At 45.1% G+C, this 21,886-nt stretch overlaps 1 protein-coding gene, 1 non-coding gene and 1 pseudogene across 2 annotated transcripts; 2 read left to right on the top strand and 1 right to left on the bottom strand.

Moving 5' to 3' along the window:
- The first annotated feature begins 5,048 nt into the window (after window positions 1-5,048).
- On the top strand, window positions 5,049-13,118 carry LOC124685241 (annotated as a pseudogene).
- A 461-nt stretch (window positions 13,119-13,579) lies between these two features.
- TRNAS-GCU lies at window positions 13,580-13,661 on the bottom strand. Its single transcript has one exon. It is a non-coding gene; the product is annotated as a tRNA-Ser (tRNA).
- A 1,066-nt stretch (window positions 13,662-14,727) lies between these two features.
- Window positions 14,728-15,039, top strand: LOC124707050. Its single transcript, XM_047238715.1, has one exon. The coding sequence runs from the start codon at window positions 14,728-14,730 to the stop codon at window positions 15,037-15,039; it is 312 nt and encodes a 103-aa protein (XP_047094671.1).
- The last annotated feature ends 6,847 nt before the right edge of the window (window positions 15,040-21,886 follow it).

The raw sequence follows: 21,886 nt of genomic DNA, 5'->3' as shown, positions 1-21,886 counted from the left end.
ATAGTAGGAGAGACGAGACACCCGCAAAGCCACTTATGCAATACAAGTTGCATGTCGAGCGTGGAGCAAATCTCATGAACGCGGTCATGTAAAGTTAGCCCGAGCCGCTTCATCCCACTATGCCACAAAGATGCAAAGTACTCAAACTAAAGACAACATAAGCATCAACGCCCACAAAACAATTGTGTTCTACTCGTGCAACCATCTATGCATAGACACGGCTACGATACCACTGATGGGATTCGTAGCATAGAAAACAAAAAATTTCCTACCGCGAGAACGCAATCCAAGCCAAGATGCAATCTAGAAGATGGGAGCAACGAGGGGATGAACGAGACTAACCCTTGAAGATTTCCAAAGCCTACGAGAGGAGGCTCTCGTTGCTGCGGTAGACGATCACTTGCCGCTTTCAAAAGCGCGTAGAAGATCTTGACGGTGCCACAATCGGGCACCACCTCCGTACTCGGTCACACGTACGGTGTTGATGACGACGTCCTTCTCCCCGTTCCAGCGGGCAGCGGAAGTAGTAGATCCTCCTCGGAATCCCGGCAACACGACGGCGTGGTGGCGGTGGTGGTAGAGAACTCCGGCAGGGCTTCGCCTATGCGTTGCGGGAGTAGTATGTGGAGGAGGGGCGCTAGGGTTTGTGGAGAGAGAGGGGAGTAGGGCGCCGGCCATGGGCAGCCCTAGGTGGTGCAGCCAAGAGTGGCTGCCCCCTCCCTCTTCTCCTCATTATATAGGTGGAAATCCCCAAGAGTTGTAGTCCAAGTCTTCGAATAAGACCCCAACAACAAAACCTCCCATAGGTGGGAAACCTACTCAAGGAGGGAGTCCTACGCAAGGTGGGACTCCCACCTTTCCTTTGGGTGGGGTGGCCGGCCACCTATGGTGGAGTCCACCTGGCTCCACCCTTTAGGGTTTGGCTGGCCATGCAAGGTGGAGTCCCTCCGGGACTCCACTTTCCATGGTGATTTCTTCCGGACTTTTCTAGAACTTTCTAGAACCTGCCATAAATGCACCGGATCATTTCCAAACTTGGAATATGACTTCCTATATATGAATCTTATTCTCCGGACCATTCCGGACCTCCTCGTGATGTCCTGGATCCCATCCGAGACTCCGAACAAAACTTCGAACTCCATTCCATATTCCATATCTACTTAAACGACATCAAACCTTAAGTGTGTCATCCTACGGTTCGCGAACTATGTAGACATGGTTGAGACCTCTCTCCGACCAATAACCAATAGCGGGATCTGGAGATCCATAATGGCTCCCACATATTCAACGATGACTTTAGTGATCGACTGAACCATTTACATACGATACCGATTCCCTTTGTCACGCGATATTTTACTTGTTCGAGGTTTGATCATCGGTATCTCTATACCTTGTTCAACCTCGTCTCATGACAAGTACTCTTTACTCGTACCGTGGTATGTGGTCTCTTATGAACCATTCATATGCTTGCAAGCTATTAGACGCCATTCCACCGAGAGGGCCCAGAGTATATCTATCCGTCATCGGGATGGACAAATCCCACTGTTGATCCATATGCCTCAACTCATACTTTCCGGATACTTAATCCCACCTTTATAACCACCCATTTACGCGGTGGCGTTTGATGTAATCAAAGTACCTTTCCGGTATAAGTGATTTACATGATCTCATGGTCGAAAGGACTAGGTAACTATGTATCGAAAGCTTATAGCAAATAACTTAATGACGTGATCTTATGCTACGCTTAATTGGGTGTGTCCATTACATCATTCATATAATGACATAACCTTGTTATTAATAACATCCAATGTTCATGATCACGAAACCATGATCATCTATTAATCAACAAGCTAGTTATACAAGAGGCTTACTAGGGACTCCTTGTTGTTCACATAACACACATGTATCAATGTTTCGGTTAATACAATTATAGGATAGTATGTAAACATTATCATAAACACAAAGATATATTATAATAACCATTTTATTATTGCCTCTTGGGCATATCTCCAACAGGGTTCGGATGCGACACCATTCCAACTTTAGAGTACCCCCACAATACCTGATCTTTGGGTAGGGCTTAACTGGAAATTTATGTACTTTAGTATGGGTTCCCTCTAAACAAGCGTCATAGGGGTTATGCCGAGGCTGCCTCCGTGAAAAGTGAAATGACGTGAAATAGAGATGAATATCCTACCCAAGCCCTGTGCAGTTCCCAGGATGGCAGATCGCCATCGCTGGGAGGCCAAGCTCATAGGGGAGGTGCCTATACTAGGGTAGGTAAGTGAAAGGTTAATGGTTGATGATCCGCATACTGAGTATGATGATTCAGGCTATCCCTGACGGATGCAATCAAAAGTTGTGTCACAAGTGTACAACCTCTGCAGAGTGTTAAACTATTCGAATAGCCGCGTCCGCGGTCAGGGACGGTTGGATGGCCATACTGTTCCGTTGTCAGATGTTTTCTAAAAATGACTTGTGAACTTGAAAGTTGAATTTGACCTGATCACAACAGAGTTGTGGGAATGACACTAATGTTCTCACTTGAGTAATTTTAGGCAAATAAAGGGTCTTTAACTACAAAGTATTTATGAAATAAAACTAGCTTTGTGCAAATAAACCTAGAAGCTTAGAACCCTTATTAGAGCTACTAGTACTTATATTAGTGTAGTTTGCGAGTACTTTATAAAGTACTCATGGCTTTGTCCCTGGCTATTCAAATGGCCAGACTATGAAGAAGAGCACCAGCACCAGGTAGATGGACAACAGGATGTCTATGATAACTAGGATCACCTCCCAACGTCAAGCGTTTCCTGTGGACCAGATGGACCGCTACTACGTATCTCCCGCTATGTGTTTTGTATCTGATCTTTAGATCAACCGTTGTTTTAAGATTGGATCATGAGATCCCTTGTTGTAAGACGATTATGGTTTGTAATGAATAATATTCTGTGATATCAACTGTTATGTCTCGCAAAAACAATCTTCCTGGGATTGCGATGTATGGCATAATAGGCATCTGGAATTAGAAATTCGGGTGTTGACAGGGGGAAAATATATGAGTGGGGCACCCTTCAAGAAAATGTGAATGATTCAAGGATTTTCCTTATAAATCTGCATAGATTTAAGAGAGATTTAGAAATTTGAGTGGGGGTTTATCCCCCCATTCATGCCTTCTCGGGTCTGCCCCTGCGTCTACCAATTTCTACCACCTTGTTGTATTTCGACCACCATGAAACCCTCGTCCAGTTCATCTGTGGATCCCATCGAGTTTCACATATCAATTTCTTTCATATTTTTTTGTCTCCATATAATGTAAGAAAGGCAAGTGTAGGGCTTTTACCTACATAAGAGAGGTTGAACATGGGACATTAGTGCTCTCACAACCAAATATACATGATCTTAGTGGTACACTCGGTCTTAAGGTCTCATAAACTTTATTCCTCGACGCTTACCACATAGATATGCCATTTTCTCCACTCTACTAGCTATGTTACCTACTAGTCATATATTTTCTAATTATATCTTAATTACCGATATTTTAGAGTCATACAAACATTGATTGGAAGAGAACACAAACCATTATATGATATTCTTATTAGTTATTACCATCTCTACATGACATTGAGGTATAAGAGAAGTTTTTCTTCTCGACTAGAGTTTTTTTTTTCATTTCCGTAGAAGGGCCATGGCCTTTATGCTCAAATTTTTTCTTTCAAAAATTACTAATGTAAAAAAGTATTTTGAAGCACCAAATTTATTTTCTTACACAAGCCAAAAAAATGCCCTTTGTCATGAAAAACATTATACGTGAGCATGGACATGTGTGTGTACATGCGTAGTGCATGTGTTAATATTTCAGAATATTTTAGCACTTGAAATGTTATTTCTTTTACTTAGGCATGAGCATGTGTTCCTCGGAATCGTTTTGAATTTTCCTAGAATAAAAAAACTAAACCTACCATCCATATATTCGCAATTTGTCACTCGCTCAGCCTATTAACCCACAATCATTGTTGGAGTAAGGGAATTGGTAGCGAACACTTGTTGGCATATCTAATGGCAATGAAGATGAATAACACATATGAGAGCACGTCCTCTCCCGCTTGCTTAGCACAATCGATATCTGTAATATCTGTCAACTACTCGCGCACATGCAGGAATACGTTTGGGATCTATCGAGGAGGATGGGATAAGCCGGCGGAGGGCTACCGAACTGCGGATTCAAATCCGAAATGGGGTGGACTTGGGCCAAAAACAGAAATAGTCGGATATATGTTCTCATTGGTGATAGTTATAGTTTTTGCAAGTCTGGAAAGTGATTTAAACTTCCAGTCTCGTGTAGTGAAGAAAAAAGACACATAATGCGCTAAAACTCAAAGCATTGATTGAAACTTGGAGCTAAACATGTTCTCCAAATGGATTTGGTAAGTCAATAACTACTAATCTTGCAAGATTGACCTTGATTTTTGACTAAAAATTGAATTATCCAGTTTAGAACCTTCGGATTATCATAACTAAATTTCGGATAATCCATATCCACATGTTATTTTCTATACCATATCTTATACCGTATCTAAAGCGCCACTTCAAAATCAGATATCCTTATCCATTTGGCTTTTTAAAATCAGATATTAATACCTTAAAAGATTATTTTGATGTAGAAATTATTCTATATCCTTTTACAGTCCTACTTGAGTTGCCCTATATAGACCCGGCAGGCATGCCTGGCGGCCGAACCCAATCCGACCCTACAGTTGCCAGAAGGAAATCCGACCTGTACTCTTTCTATTCCGTCTCGTGTTCTTCTTCGCCTCTGGAGTCAGAATCCCACCCACCTACCTGCCAACTACTCCCTTCCAACGCACGCACAGCTGCGATCGCACCCCCACCACGACTTGTGAGTAATTCTGCCCTCCCCGAATAGTCCAAGCGCAACGGCACGGCACAGCGCGGCAGTCAAACAAACAACCAAGGGAGGGGGAGGAAGCAAGCAAATGCGCGCGTGACACCCGAGGGCCTGCCTGCGCGCGCGTGATCCGTGCGCAATGGGCCGCCGGATCGACCTCTCCGGCGCCGAGATCCGCGGCGGAGACCACGGGGACGGCGGCCCGCCCATCTTCCTCCCGCGCCACACCGCCGCCGCCTCCCCGCTCCTCGCACTCGACATCGGAGGTAGCTCCCCTCGCGCGTCCCTTTTGCTGAATTTCGGTCGGCTTCGCGCGGTTCTGAACCTATTGAAACTAACTCCGGCCGCTCGCAGGGACCCTGGTAAAGCTGGTCTACACGGCGACCTGCGGCGCCGAGGCGGAGCTGCGGTTCGCCAAGTTCGAGAGGCGGAGGCTGGACGACTGCTTCAGCTTCATCCGCGCGGAAGGCCTCCTCGGATGCAACGGTAACTACTACCTCGCTGCCTGGTTGCATCGCTGAATTGTACAATGATGATTCCCTGCCCCCTCCTTTGGTTTCCACGTCTCTGACTGAAGAATTGGGTGACCTGCCTGCCCCCACAATGGCAATAAGCAGAATAGCATTAAACAACAGTTGTTAATTGCTCACGGGCTAGGGTGTTCTTCAGATATTCACGAGTTTGTGTCGTCCACTTGTAGCTCATGATCAGTTCTACAAATGGCACTTGCCACCGCTCTTTTCAATGGTTCAAAAAACGCAGCGCTCACTGTTTTTACCGTGTCAGGATCTCATCTTCTCGCATTGGATGATCAGTTATTATCTTTATCACATCATGGGTTAAACTCAGCATTTTTCATGCCAGGGACAACGTTGGGTTCAACCAAAGAAAGTATGGGACTGCTAAAGGTATGCTTTGCCTTCTCATGCTATGTGATGATGGTGACCTTGAGGTTCAGGGCTTATGTCACAGTGATACTATGCATGGCATACTTTACATGTTCTCTCACCCAAAACCTAGAATTTCAAATGACGCATTCATTGCGCGCCGTTACCTCTTAACGCCCACCAAAATCATTCTTACTACTAGTTACATTTAATTGCTACACATAATTATTGAACTTCATTTTCACGGACTCACGCTATCACTAAATACCCGTATCCAGTTGCAAAAGTAAAGTTTTGTCGTCACGCGACACACTCTGATTCTAGTGCATCAGGAAACACAGAGTTTGCCTCCTGGTTTGATACTTGTAGAGTTGCAAAAGTAAAGTTTTGTCGTCACGCGACATACTCTGATTGAATCAGGAAACACAGAGTTTGCCTCCTGGTTTGATACTTGTAGAGTTTCAAAAGTAAAGTTTTGTCGTCATGCGACAGACTCTAATTGCAGTGCATCAGGAAACAGAGTTTGCCTCCTGGTTTGATACTTGTAGAGTTGCAAAAGTAAAGTTTTGTCGTCAAGCGACACACTCTGATTCTAGTGCATCAGGAAACACAGAGTTTGCCTCCTGGTTTGATACTTGTAGAGTTGCAAAAGTAAAGTTTTGTCGTCACGCGACAGACTCTAATTGTAGTGCATCAGGAAACAGAGTTTGCCTCCTGGTTTGATACTTGTAGAGTTGCAAAAGTAAAAGTTTGTCGTCAAGCGACACACTCTGATTCTAGTGCATCAGGAAACACAGAGTTTGCCTCCTGGTTTGATACTTGTAGAGTTGCAAAAGTAAAGTTTTGTCGTCACGCGACAGACTCTAATTGTAGTGCATCAGGAAACAGAGTTTGCCTCCTGGTTTGATACTTGTAGAGTTGCAAAAGTAAAGTTTTGTCGTCACGCGACACACTCTGATTCTAGTGCATCAGGAAACACAGAGTTTGCCTCCTGGTTTGATACTTGTAGAGTTGCAAAGTAAAGTTTTGTCGTCACGCGACAGACTCTTATTGTAGTGCATCAGGAAACAGAGTTTGCCTCCTGGTTTGATACTTGTAGAGTTGCAAAAGTAAAGTTTTGTCGTCACGCAGTGCATCAGGAAACACAGAGTTTGCCTCCTGGTTTGATACTTGTAGAGTTGCAAAAGTAAAGTTTTGTCGTCACGCAACAGGCTGTAATTGCAGTGCATCAGGAAACACAGAGTTTGCCTCCTGGTTTGATACTTGTAGAGTTGCAAAAGTAAAGTTTTGTCGTCACGTGACATACTGTAATTGCAACGCACTAGGAAACACAGAGTTTGCCTCCTGGTTTGATACTTGTAGAGTTGCAAAGTAAAGTTTTGTCGTCAAGACACAGGCTCTAATTGTAGTGCATTGGAAACACAAAGTTTGCCTCCTGGTTTGATACTTGTAGAGTTGCAAAGTAAAGTTTTGTCGTCAAGCCACAGGCTGTAATTGTAGTGCGTTAGGAAACACAGAGTTTGCCTCCTGGTTTGATACTTGTACATACTTGTAGCTGGGGCAAAGCCCTTGGCAATTCTGCGGTCCGATCAATAATTGCAAGAGTGCTGACCAATGTCTACTTGTGAATTCTGATTGCCACATTGAATACGAATATGAAGTCAAGAGTGCTGAACAATGTCTACTTATGATTGCCACATTGAATACATATATGAAGTCTTACTGTCCCCTTCTGATACAAAATGGCAAGCATTTAGATGCGTGTTTGAGAAAAAAAAAGTTTGCAATTCTTACGGCCTTATTTGACGGTTAACACATGACACTGTAATTTTATGTTTGTCTTAGCACTGTCATTTTATCTGAGGTGAACTGTAAATTTGCTTGATAGCTTGATCTGAATCGAGTGTAATGGAAACAATTTGCAGGCTACAGGTGGTGGATCATATAAATTTGGTGATGATTTTCGGGAGAAATTAGGTGTTAGTCTTGACAAGCTTGATGAAATGGATAGTGTTGTTTCTGGAGCAAACTTTTTGTTAGAGGTAGTCGTAAGCTGTTATCTTCAATATTTTATCGCTGCTTTATTATTAATTTCACATAGGCAACTTGCCTTCACAAGTTCTGATATCTAGTTCTCATTTAGATAATATTTTCCATTTAAATGATGCTTCCATGCAGAATGTTCCTGGCGCAGCCTTCACATACATGAATGGAAAGAGGAATTCGATTGATATTTCCCCAGATAACTTGTTTCCTTACCTTCTGGTCAACATTGGCTCAGGAGTTAGCATATTAAAGGTTGGACTTCTTCATCATAATGTTACTAATATGGAAATACAGCAGAATGCAGCTCATATAACCATGTTTTATCAAGTATATTGCAGGTCACTGGAAATAAAAAATTCGAAAGGGTAACTGGGACACATATTGGTGGCGGCACTATGTTTGGTTTAGGAAAACTATTAACAGGATGTAACAGGTAATGTGCATCCTTTTGCGCCATAATGTCTTGGTTTTACTTATTTCCTCACTAATATATTGATGTTCTCTTAGTTATGATGAATTCTTGCAATTAAGCCAGAAAGGGGACAATTTTGTACTTGATCTTATTGTGAAGGATATATGTGGGGAGCTTGTTTGCCAGAAGGTTTGCCGTCAACCTCTTCCTCTTTCACCTTTTATTTTATGAAATTCATTGCTCTTTTGCAGAGCTCTGTACGTGTTTTCCTTCTTTCTTAGTATGTAGGTCAATTCTGTCAAACTTGATTGTTTTCTTCTTGTTTGCTTAGGATTATATGACAACTTAGTGGTATAAATAGGCCATCATCATTTCTATTGGGCTTCCTTTTATTTTATGAAAGTCATATCTCTTTTGTTGCAATGCTATGTACTTGTTTTTCTTCTTTCTTAGTTTCGGTTGGCCTGCACTGCTCTAGTATGTAGGTCAATTCTGTCAAACTTGATTGTTTTCTTCCTGTTTGCTTAGGATTCTATGACAACCTAGTGGTATAAATAGGTCAATGGAGTAAAAATTATTATTACATAGTGAACTTAGGATTGCCCGGAAAGCAATATGACCACTGGGAGCATTATGTTTAGAATAGTTGATGAAGCACAGTGAAATATTTACCTTGTCAATCTTCATATTATATGAAATTGCTGATCCTTCCCTAAAGATGATTGATTGCGTTTTATTCTTATGTTCCAGCAAGGACTATCAACTTCAACTCTTGCTTCTAGCTTTGGAAAAGTTATTACTTCTATGAAAAAACTAACAGATTACAGACCTGAAGACATTGCATCCACATTATTGAGTGCCTTTACCTACAACATTGCACAAGTGAGTTTATGTTATATATTTATGCATGTTATTGAATTATTATGCTTATTAGAAATAGCCAGCTACCCACGGGCATCTTTCCGTTGGATCAGATATAGGGAGCACACAAGACTTAACAGCGCTACATAGAGAGCATGGCGCCGTGGTATGTTTTAGCAAGAGTGTAGTTGGTGTTCATTAATGCCGGAAAGGGATGTTAGATTAGGGTATCTAGCTAAGGTCTCAGTTTTTTGCTCTGATTTAAGGGCAAGTGGTAGTACGTAAATGTTATTTTAGGGACAAGCACTCTATGTGCTAGACATTTACGTGCTGCTGGTAGCCTGGTACCAGCGCCCAGCCGCATATTGCATTTTTAGCCATGATAGAGAGGGAGAGAGGGGCAGTGCCACCCACCATGGCCCACTATGGGGCAGTGGTTCGGCATGGTAAAAAAAGGCAAGCGGCTGGCTTTGGCAGTTGATTAGAGGAAGAAGGGTCACATCGGAGGAGAGGACACCGGCTATGAGACATGGAGACAGCACACCTCAGTAACCTCTGGGTACCCTCGTTTGTCAGAGGCTCACAGCCCTGGACCCTCACCCCCTGTAAGCCAACAAGAGCTCACGCGGCCCTTATATCTTCCCACTGGACGCGGCAGATAAAAAGCGCGGGAAAACAGTTGCCCGAGCCGCAGAACCTATCTATGCATTTCTTTGGGAAAACGCGGCAGATTGTTTACCCTACGAACCCGGCCACAGAAAAAGAAGAGCTGATGTTGTTGTCAAAACATTATCGCATGCTGACACCGCGCGCAGGGCACTGTGGTAGAGAAATATCCAGAACTAGGCAACACCTGGCCACAGAAAAAGAAGAGCTCATGTCATAGCAAACAACGTTACACACGCTAACGTCTCCATTCGGCATGGATTTTAATGGGAGCAGATTCTCTCTAGATCCAACGACCGGTAACCACGTAGGTAGTAAATCTGCGTTGCTATAGTTATTACCTTGGAATAGGAAAATACTGGAACCAGAAAATTGAATATATTGTACCAGCTACTTCATAGATGTTCACATGCATGGCACTCAACCTTGCTTTATTGGAAGAAAAGAAAAGCTAAGCAGATGCACTTGTCAATTTGTGGAGGAAACACATACTAGTATAATGATTTTGGAGAAATAAGACATATTTCTACAGTTTTACTTATTCTATGTTGCATAAAGTTCTTTTTGTAATAAAACAAATTGTTTCACTAGAAACCATTTTAATTATATCTCGAGAATGTTATTAGCATCATGATAAAGTACACTTTATAGGGCTTCACCTATTGGTTCTGCTCTGTTTGTTATCTTTTTTAATATTGATTTGATATATGACACTCGTGGCATGAGTCCTGCAGATTTCTTTCCTTGTTGCATCACTCTTGGGCCTCAGGAGGGTCTTTTTGGTGGATCATACATACGTGGACACAAAAGCACAATGGAAAATATTTCTTATGCACTTGACTTCTGGTAAGCATTTGATGTTTTCAAGAAGTATTTGTATGATGAGCCGTCCAGATAAAAACTATAGATATTTTGTACATTTAGTACTTCAGTTTGTGGTCCTTAGGAGGATTCTAAAGAACACTCCTTGTGGTTTCTCATTTAATGTTTACTCTTATTTTATCAGCCTCGGAAAGAATCTTACTATTTGAGGTATGTCATTCAGGTCACAGAGTCAAATGCAAGCTGCATTTTTGCAACATGAAGGGTATTTAGGTGCTATTGGTGCCTTGATGAGTTATGGGGATCCCATAGATGAAAACTTGACCCTCAAGGAATCTAACGAGAAGGTGAGCCCCTACGCTGAATACATACAAAAATACATGTTTTTGTTTTGGATAATTAGTGATTACACATGTGATCTACTGTTGATTATTTCCCATGGGCGATTACTTGTTATTAGATGCATCTTGAGCCCATAATGCTGAACGTAACATATTAACATATAGTTCTACAGGCACTTGTGATTAAGCATGTATGCATTATAACATTGTTATTGTGGTTAGGTTGATTTATCTTTGGAAGCTTAATTATTGATTTTCCCGTTGCTGTAGCAAAACACTAACGAGACAGCAGCTCCTACTGATCCGACAGCAGCAGATGAACATAATGACAGCAACATATTTCCTTACCTCCTTGTTAATATTGGATCTGGTGTCAGCATGATAGAGGTTTGCCAGCACACCACTTTCAAACTTCTCTTATATTTGTAGCAGCACTTGTTATCAGCAAACATATTACAGGTAATCGGTAAGGGGAAGTTTGAGCGAATTATTGGATCACATCTGGGTGGTGGTACTATTCTTGGTCTTGCAAGGCTTTTAACCGGCTGTTCCAGGTACTGTTTATTTAGCTTGTGTGCTTATATAATGTAGGCATTTTCCTGAATACATTGTAAGCATTTGCTATTAGTTACGAGGAATTCTTGGAGTTGAGCCAGAGGGGCAATAATCTAGCAGTTGATTTGACTGTCGGAGACATATATGGGGAGAATGGTTATCCTAAGGTATTTTTATCTATACTCTGAAAGAAGACTTTTCCTGTGAGCTTTCTGCTAGAATAATATTAATATTTGTTAAGTTCAAAAAAAATATTAATATTTGTTACAAAATGGAACAGCAAATTCAACCACCTCTTCTGTACGTATGAAGATCAGTTTTAGGGCTTTGACATGCTTAGCATAAACATTATGAATCTCCAGCGCACCAGACCATCAGTATGACTATTAATTCTTCTCTCTTCACACCAGATCGGTCTTCCGGCATCCACTACTGCAGCGAGCTTTGGAAAAGTGAACTCAAGCAAACTTTCAGACTACAAAGCAGAAGATCTTGCAGCAGCTCTGCTCAACTCTTTCACCTACAACATTGGACAGGTATTTTCTCCAGATATTGGAGCTACCTGGTACCATTCATGAAATACCCTCTAACCTTGTTCTTTTTTCTCTTCCATTCTCTAGATAGCCTACTTTGTGGCTAATCTTTCAGGACTGAAGAGAATCTTCTTTCGAGGTGCTTATGTCTGTGGTCATGAGAAGACTATGGACAAGATTTCTCGTTCCCTCAAATATTGGTAAAGTATTTTTTGTTCAGATACAGTGAAAATTATTTGGCAAATGGCAATTGCACAGAAATTTTAGTTATCCAAGAACATGAGAACACATGTTCCATTGTGATCGGGCAATTGAGAATTCCTTATCTCATTTTGTTTTTGCTCCCAGGTCCAAAGGTGAAGTTCAAACGACATTTCTGTGTCATGAAGGTTTCTTGGGAACCCTAGGTGCATTTTGGAGTTATGAGAACATGGGCATTGACGGTTTGGAATCACATGAAGTCATTAGGGAGGTCTTGCTTGGTGCTCCCTACACCGGAAACTTTCCATCTTTACCACTGACTCAAGAGCAGGACAGTGTATGTGACATGAGTTAGAAATAATCACACCACAGAAATTATCTCCAAAGTTATATACCAACCTCAACACTTTCTCCTTTTCACTGGCATTTAACCTTTACCTGTGCTTCTTTTAGGAAGAAAATACAACCGTTGAAGCGGAGGTGGAGAGGCTGCGGCATGAGAATGCAGTTCTGAAGTCTGAGCTTGAATGGTTAAGAAGAGAGAATGCGGAGCTGAAAGCTAAGTTATCATAATCCAATGGAGCGATTAACTTGTGAAGCAATAAAAACAAGAAGACAATTGTGAAGCATGCATCCATGATAAAAAAAAAACACCATGGTGATATATATGGGGGACACAAACAGCCTCAACTTGTTGTAACCTGTAATAGTTCTGGCGATGGGTTCAAAGGTTGTTTAAATAGAAAGAATTTAGCTAGCCCAAATTAGGGTCGCTCCTGTAGTGAGCTCATGTTGTATTTTTTACTTTTCATGGTGTAACCTTTATTGTTTGTCTTGTAAATATGGAGGCAGCATGCCAAGTAATAAACTGTTGTTGTAACTTTATTGGAAATAGTTGGTGTGGCCGTTAAGAACTGGATTGGGCTATTTTCCTTCCAAGTGAAGAAAAACTGTGAAGTTCTGGGTTAAATGCTGGTTCATCAGTACAGTACGTGATGCCAGTCGAACATTATTATCTTTTTCGAATGGTTACCTGAGGGGAGTGATTCCTCGCATGAATTTCAGTGAAATTTGACCAAAGTTGAAGCATTCAGGCGGTGGTTAAGGAAGAAGAAGAATGAGCAGCAAGTTTACAGCTATGTTTGAAAAATATTACTCCGTTCTGTATTTGAACAAAAAAAAAATCCCCATGAAAACGCTGCTCCCATCTCATCAAACTCTACAATTGTTCAGTTAAACCAAGAAAAGCCTTTCCCAATTATTTTTACTGACCAATCGTGGCAGTCATTTGTCAGGTATCACACATAATTAATTTGGCAAAAACAAAAAAAAATGGAAAAAAGAACCGACGCCTGAGAGATTCGAACTCTCGCGGGGAAACCCCATGTACTTAGCAGGCACACGCCTTAACCACTCGGCCAAAGCGTCTTTGTGTTAGAGCTGCCACGGATTAGATTTCTATATACTACGAATAAATTTTGGATATGATGCATGCTCTACAATTTTCCAGAGGAGGCATGCCATGTGTCGGTGCTCATCTGTGTACACGTCAGACTAAATAGGTGGCAGAAACTGAAGTTATATTGATAATTCTTTTAGAAGATAATAAAAGCCAACCACTTCTCTGAAATGTAAAAAAGGGCACATGGTTTTGTCGCTTGGAACATTGCTTGAGTACTCTTGGTGACAACTCACTAGTCACTAGAACAAAATGCAAACGCTACAAGCCGGCCTACAGCTGCCTTCCTTGTGGCCACAAGCCAACAGGGCAAGCAATGGAGTTGTGAATCAAGCGTATGGGGCAATTGCTTGGCTTGCAAGAGTCCGTCCAGCCGGAAAACATGGCTGCCACGTGAGCTCACGTTATCCTGTCGCCGCCGCGGTGGTGCAAGAAATTGAAGAAAGCGCCCAAAAATGGACCACGCGTTCCATCCATGGTTTCCTTTCGAGTTTAGGCAAAGCTAATGGTTAGCCGCAAGCAAGCAATGGGCGGTGTATCGCGAGAGAGTCCTGCTATGCTACTACTCGATCACGAAGATTAGCTTCAGAAACATGCGGATTTCGATAAAGCTCCCGACATCCAAACGGGTGCTCAAGTTATCGCCATAGTTCAGAGATAATCGGATAAGCACGCGACAGAATACACGACGATGATTGAAAAGAGGAAGGGCACATCGATCTGAGATTCAGAGATGTGGGAAGGAAAACGTGCAGGCTTGCCGAACCTCCACCTCTGAATCTGACCGCTTGCGTACAAGGCTCACACAGGACTGCCGAAGCAACTGAGCGCAAGCTGCGTGCCAGCTCTCTAGCTATACTCCTGACGAAACCAGCTCCTGCTAGGTGCTATATAAACACGATCCACCGAGGAGCTGGATCGACTACCACGAATAAGTACACATAAAACGTTCTCTTCGATCATAAACTTTTGTTTCGTTAGTGCGATTCTGCGCGTCGATCCGTGATCGATTCCGGAGCAATTTAGTTCTTGGAGATGGGGAACGTGGAGGCAGTGGCGGCAATCTCGCCGGACCTCGGCGACGCGCTGGCCAAGGTGGCCGTGTTCACGCTCGTGCAGGGGCTGGTCTACCTCATCCTGCACAAGTCCTCGGACCTCTTCTCCACGGCCAGCGGCGCCGCCGCGGCGAGGTCCCGGAGCTTCCGGCCGATGCGAAGCATGAGCGTCCGCCGCGTCCTGGCCGCATTCTCCGACGTCCCATTCGGCGGCACCGAAGATGGGGCCTCGTCCACGTCCACGTCGTCCTCGGCGGCGGCGCAGACTGATGCTCCTGACCGTGCAGACTAGCTTAGCTAGTTGACTAGTACTATAAAATAGGTGCTTTAGTTTCGAAAAAACAGTTCTCAACTCGGGTATAGATGCTCCTGCTTGAATAAAAAAATAAAAATTAAAAAAATCTATGTAGTGGTATGTGAAAAAAAAACAAAATGCGGTGCTGTTTGGAACATCTAGATTTGTTACTTACATCATTCCAATTTATCTTTTTTGCATAGACCACTACATATGTATTTTTCTGAAGATTTTTTATGTGCAGTTAGAACACTTATTTATATTCATTGTACAATTATTTCATATTTTTTAATTTATTTGCTATTTCTTTTTTTAAAAAAATTACCTAGAGCATCTACACCCGGGTTCAGAAATACCTTGTCCCTTTAGTTTGTGTATATAAGAAAGTATTGTACCATGTGCATATTAAAGCTGGATGACTTGATTCTCTTAGGGCGCGTTTGGTAGCCTGCATCACTTTCCTACACCACTAGCGCAGCGGGAAGGAGTCCCCTGCGCGTCGCAGACAGGCCATGGGCTATAAAAGTCCCGTTGTTTGGTGGCCTGCATAGAGTTTTTTCGGTCCATGGAGATTTGGGCTCTGCCCGTTTGGTAGGTCGGTTTTCAGGCCTCCTAGCAGCCCAGAACGACGCCGCTGTTGTTGGTTGCAACCCAGAAACTGCTTCTGCTTACCTCTTACCTTCGGTGGTGAGGTTACCAGCGATCAACAACACAAGGAAGAACACATTTCACAGTTCAGAAAAACTAAGCAGTGATAATAGTTCAAACACGTTCATAGTTCACGACATAGGACGATTATAGTTCAGGACACAGGACGATCATAGTTCAGGACACACCATAGACGATCATAGTTCAACGACTGGAACAACAAGTACACACAGGAGCTTCAGACATGACTTTGGAAGATGACACACCTGGGTCGCTTCGTCATGGTAACGGCACATGGTCATCACCTCAGTGCAGGTGTAGTCAAAGATGACCACATTGTACTGGAAGGTGGACACCTTCTTGAAGACGAGGAACTGGCCTATCTGCAGCTGATGAGCGACGGCGAAGGCCGCCCACCCCTGGTCGATGTATGCGTCATCGCCTTCTCTCACCGTAGTCATCCCCAGTAGCAGCCTGTGTTGGTGGTGACGATGATGTTCGAAGGGATTTCTCCGAACCACCTGACAAAATCACGAGGGATCCGTAGCCGGTTGAAGGTTGGCTTGAAGACGATGCGCAAGTACTCGTCTGGTCCTACGTCCGGCTGGAAGTGGCTGACGTTAGCCACCCTTCGCTTCTTGGATGGTCCCTCGTCGGGGGTCTGAGGTGACCCAAGCTTGAGCTTCTCAGTCTGCCACAAGAACACATGCCATTAGAGGTGTGCCTGCTCACAAGTATATAGATGAAAACGAACATTGCAAACATGTGATGCCTCATACATTGGATCACACGGCAGCTCAAGGGACTGCCTTCAAACTAAGTCTAGTGTGCAAGATATCACACACCAACGACTAAGTTTGAGGGCAGCACCTTGCCTTCCAGTGTGCCATTGTTGAATCATTGGCCAATGCACTAGACAAACAAAAATGAGGCCTCATATATTGGATCACAAGGCAGGCAAAGGGACTGTCCGCAAACTAAGTCTAGTGTGCAAGTCATATGGCACACACGACTAAGTTTGAGGGCAGCACCTTGCCTTCCAGTGTCCCATTGTTGAATCATTGGCCAATGCACTAGACAAACATGGAAAGCAAGGTAGCATAGGCCTCATAGAATGAGCACATATGGAGGAGATGTTTGACCTGAACCAATGGCATGGTGATGTTCAGTCATGCCATATGTTCTGATCAATCATCTACTCACACTATGATTACCGGTTACAATCATCAGCCTAGTTCAATCAGAAACTACACAATCTACAACAAACTACCGCGACTCATTCCGCACAGCAATCTCAACATGCTAAACCCTAGCACAAAAAATCCTTCCCCTCTTTGCATGCACAGTAAGATCTGCCAGTTTCAACAATCCAAAGCCCGATCTAAGAAGGCTACCGCAATCCGATACTAGAGTAACAGATCTAAGCTAATCGAGTCCGTCAAAAGCAAGAACTGGACAAGAACATCAAGAAATGGGGACGAACACCTTGCAAACGTCAATCCAACCGCTATCCTACCAGAAACCCTACCAGATATAATGTGCATATCGTCGGAAATGCCCGAGAATGGCATGTTCTGCCATAAGGAGTACGAAGGTGAGAAGGAGATGTCGTTACCGCCATTTTTCCGGCCGAGGACGAGATCGAGGTCGCGGGCGAAGTGGAGATGCCGATGAAGATTGCGGAGCAGATTGTGGCCGATGTCGCGATGCTTCTCGCCGAGGTCTCCTCCTCCGGTAGCGGTGCTCCTCCGTGCGGCGGTCCGGCGGATTGGTCGGCGGGAGGGGAACCGCCGGGTGATGTGACAGTTCGGGGGAGGTGAGAGTGTGGTCGTGACTAAGAGGTGAAAGTGCATGGAGCCCCCATGTGTGGTTTTGGTAATTAATGACAATCCCTATGGACTAATGTTTGCATTGAGTTATATTTGTAGGAGTTGTCCATAGGCAATGCTTGAACCATATGTTGGCTTCAAGGTTGCAATAAGAAGAAATTGATGAAGGATATCAAGTGTCAAGTATGTCTTGAAGATGAAGATGAAGTGAGCCCTCAAGTTATCTCAAGACATCAACATGATGAAGAATGAAGAAATGATGTGCAAGTTCAAGATGAGCCAACTCGAAGAGATCATATGCTTGAAGCTTTCCATCCATATGGTGTTCATGGATTTGAGAAGATGCGCCGAAGAAGAAGCTCTCCCATGGTGGATTATGGGGGAGCAATCTACAAGACTTCGTCAAGCAAGCACAATCAAGAAAGGCGTTCCATCTTGTTGCGGTCAAGACCATCACCATCAAGCTCAAGTGGAATGCGCAAGGTTAAGGTTTGCTCTTGATAGGGTTTCTTTCTCACCGGTCTCATGGTGTAGTTGGAGACCGGTTCATAGTTTAGTTGCCGTACTATCAAGAGGGCTCTCGAGTGAGTAACTCGATCGTATCGTTCGGAGAGAGCTCAAACCTTTGCATCCTTGCATCATATTTCTTGGTTGTTATTTGGATCTTATCCATGTGATGTTTTAGAGCTTGTGCTTATTCTCATGACAAGCTCTAGTTCTTCGAAAACGGATTTCGCATAAATCACTTGTTGCGTTTTCGAGTTTGGTGATTTTCTCGGTTTCTCATGTTGAGGTGTTGCACCTCTAAAAATAATAGAAAATCACCCCCAACTAGTTTCCATATTTTCAGCTGTTCCGCCGGCCGATGAGGCCAGCGGTGTTGTTCATCTCGACGTCGTGCTGCGCCTGGAAGTAGGCGACCCACTAGGCGTCGTTGCCGGTGGCCGCCCAGGTTGGATCGACCCACTAGACGTCGTGCTGTTGGGTAGCTCTTGTTGTCCTCTTTCCAACAAAATTGGTTTCGTCTTAATCGGAGTTTCCAAACTCTAGATATTATCTTTTGAAGTTTGTCTTCTTTTGGGTTTAAAAGAAAGAAAAGTAAAAGAAAGGAAAAGGAGAGGAGGGGCAGCCGCCGGAGGCTCGGGCGGTACCACCGGCCTCACCATGGCCGGAGCCTCCGGGCTCGGTACCGCCCGCGGTACCGCTAAGGCGCCGAGTGCCACAGTGAAGCTCCAGGGCTATGGGGAGGCTCGGCGGTACCTCGGCCGGTACCATGGCCGGAGGCTCCGGCCTCCCCCTCCCTGCCCGCAGCTCGCCTCCTCCGCCGCCTCCTGCCATCTCTGGCCGGTAGTACCGGCCACCAAGGGCCGGTACTACCGGTCCCCTTCTTCCCCGCGCGCAGCACTCCAACGGGCAGAAATTGGGGCATCCTTTTTAAGCCCCCTCTCTCCTAGTTTTTCACTGCTCGCTCCTTCTTCTTCCTCCTCTCTCTCTCAAGCTCACCACCATTGTTGTTGACCTTTTGAAGCTTGAGATCTCTCTCCCCTTCCCATGATTCTTGCATCTATTTGAGAGAAAGATTGAGGGGATCTAGATCCACACTTTGACCAAACCAAATCATCTCTTTGTGAGTGAATCTTTGGGATCTAGATCTTGGGGAACTTTGTGTTCTTCTTTTGTTCTTCCTCTCTTATTCCCCCAATAGCTTTTGTAGCTTTGTTGGAATTTGAGAGAGAAGGAATTGAGCATCTTTGTGGTGTTCTTGCCATTGCATTTGGTGCATAGGTTTGAGTTCTCCACGGTGATTCGTGGTGGTGAAAGCAAGAAGGTTGTTACTCTTGGGTTCTTGGAACCCTAGACGGATTCTACGCCTTTGTGGCGATTTGTTGGGAGCCTCCAATTAAGTTGTGGATGTGTGCCCCAATATTTGTGTAAGGCCCGGTTTCCGCCTCGAAGGAAATCCCTTAGTAGAACCGTGACCTCGAAGTTGTGGATGCGTTTGGAGGACGTCGCTTCGCAGTTGCATTTTCCAAATGAAATTTTAGATATTTCAAACTTAAGTGAATTCATTCAAACTTGCTATATATTACATAGATTCAAACGAAATTCAATGCAATTTTAAAATAAACCCTAATCTAGTAGTACTTGCGGCGGCCAGAGGCGTCGTAGTACTGGTGGAAGTTGTACATATCGTCGGTGACGACCTCCTACTTGCCGCGCTCGTCAGGCTCGTCGACGGGCTCGTCCTTCACCGCGCCGCTTTGTCCAGCCTTGTCGTCGTTGGTAAGGTCGACGAGCGGCTTCCCGGTGTCGCGGATGGACATGGCGATCGCCGCGTCAAGGTCGCCCCTCCAGGCATTCTTGTCGTTCAACGACGCCTCAAACGTCGCGTGCAGCCCTGGGCAGTCCTCGGGGTCTTCGCTGCTCGCGATGAGACGCTGATGCCGCTCGTACTCCGCCAGCAGCGCCGCCTTCCCGGCTGCCTCGTCGTCATGCTCCTCCTTCACCTCCGGCTTCGGGATGAGGAGGCCGCCGCCGGCGTGCCTTTGCTGCTGCTGGCTGCCGCTGCCGCCGCGCCTCGGATTGACGGGCGGTGTCACGAACTTCGGCTCCCCCTTCACCTCGCACTTGGGCACAGTGCGCGGCGCGGTGCAACGAGGAAGGCGCCGATCGTGCCGGCCCTGACGAGGAAGAGTTGGAGGAGGACGAGTGCATCCTCCTCGACTGCCAGCGCGCTGCGGGAGATGGTAACAGAGACGATGGCGTCTCCAACCTCGGCGCGCCGTTCTAGATGTCGTCGACGACGGCGTGCTCCAGGGTGCGCCCGGAAAGCCCCAGAAGAGGAGGCGCCCATCCTTGTTCCAGCTGTTCCGCCGGCCGATGAGGCCAGCGGTGTTGTTCATCTCGACGTCGTGCTGCGCCTGGAAGTAGGCGACCCACTAGGCGTCGTTGCCGGTGGCCGCCCAGGTTGGATCGACCCACTAGACGTCGTGCTGTTGGGTAGCTCTTGTTGTCCTCTTTCCAACAAAATTGGTTTCGTCTTAATCGGAGTTTCCAAACTCTAGATATTATCTTTTGAAGTTTGTCTTCTTTTTGGGTTTAAAAGAAAGAAAAGTAAAAGAAAGGAAAAGGAGAGGAGGGGCAGCCGCCGGAGGCTCGGGCGGTACCACCGGCCTCACCATGGCCGGAGCCTCCGGGCTCGGTACCGCCCGCGGTACCGCTAAGGCGCCGAGTGCCACAGTGAAGCTCCAGGGCTATGGGGAGGCTCGGCGGTACCTCGGCCGGTACCATGGCCGGAGGCTCCGGCCTCCCCCTCCCTGCCCACAGCTCGCCTCCTCCGCCGCCTCCTGCCATCTCTGGCCGGTAGTACCGGCCACCAAGGGCCGGTACTACCGGTCCCCTTCTTCCCCGCGCGCAACACTCCAACGGGCAGAAATTGGGGCATCCTTTTAAGCCCCCTCTCTCTCCTGTTTTGTCACGGCTTGCTCCTTCTTCTTCCTCCTCTCTCTCTCAAGCTCACCACCATTTTTGTTGACATTTTGAAGCTTGAGAAATCTCTCCCCTTCCCATGATTCTTGCATCTATTTGAGAGAAAGATTGAGGGGATCTAGATCCACACTTTGACCAAACCAAATCATCTCTTTGTGAGTGAATCTTTGGGATCTAGATCTTGGGGAACTTTGTGTTCTTCTTTTGTTCTTCCTCTCTTATTCCCCCAATAGCTTTTGTAGCTTTGTTGGAATTTGAGAGAGAAGGAATTGAGCATCTTTGTGGTGTTCCTTGCCATTGCATTTGGTGCATAGGTTTGAGTTCTCCACGGTGATTCGTGGTGGTGAAAGCAAGAAGGTTGTTACTCTTGGGTTCTTGGAACCCTAGACGGATTCTACGCCTTTGTGGCGATTTGTTGGGAGCCTCCAATTAAGTTGTGGATGTGTGCCCCAATATTTGTGTAAGGCCCGGTTTCCGCCTCGAAGGAAATCCCTTAGTAGAACCGTGACCTAGGCCTTCGTGGCGAGGGTCACCGGAGATTTAGGTGAGGCGCCTTCGTGGCGTTCGGTGTGTGGTGTGAGTACCGCATCTTGGGGTGAGGCCTTTGTGGCGTTGGTGTGCATCGAGCAACCACACCTCAAGGTGAGCCTCTTGTGGCGTTCGGGAGCACTAAGCAACCGCACCTCTCCACCGGAGATTAGCACTCGCAAGAGTGTGAACTCCGGGATAAATCATCGTCTCCCGCGTGCCTCGGTTATCTCTATACCCGAGCTCTTTACTTATGCACTTTACCTTGTGATAGCCATCGTGCTTGAAGTTATATATATCTTGCTATCTCATACTTGCTTGTATTGCTTAGCATAAGTTGTTGGTGCACA

The sequence above is a fragment of the Lolium rigidum genome, chromosome 1 (genome assembly GCF_022539505.1).
Source record: "Lolium rigidum isolate FL_2022 chromosome 1, APGP_CSIRO_Lrig_0.1, whole genome shotgun sequence".
Taxonomy (NCBI): domain Eukaryota; kingdom Viridiplantae; phylum Streptophyta; class Magnoliopsida; order Poales; family Poaceae; genus Lolium; species Lolium rigidum.
Note: the sequence above shows the minus strand (reverse complement) of the source record. Positions and strands in the feature narration are given on the sequence as shown.

Excerpts from the sequence above, each read along its gene's own strand:
- LOC124707050 (XM_047238715.1), top strand. The coding sequence starts at position 14,728 with ATGGGGAACGTGGAGGCAGTGGCGGCAATCTCGCCGGACCTCGGCGAC.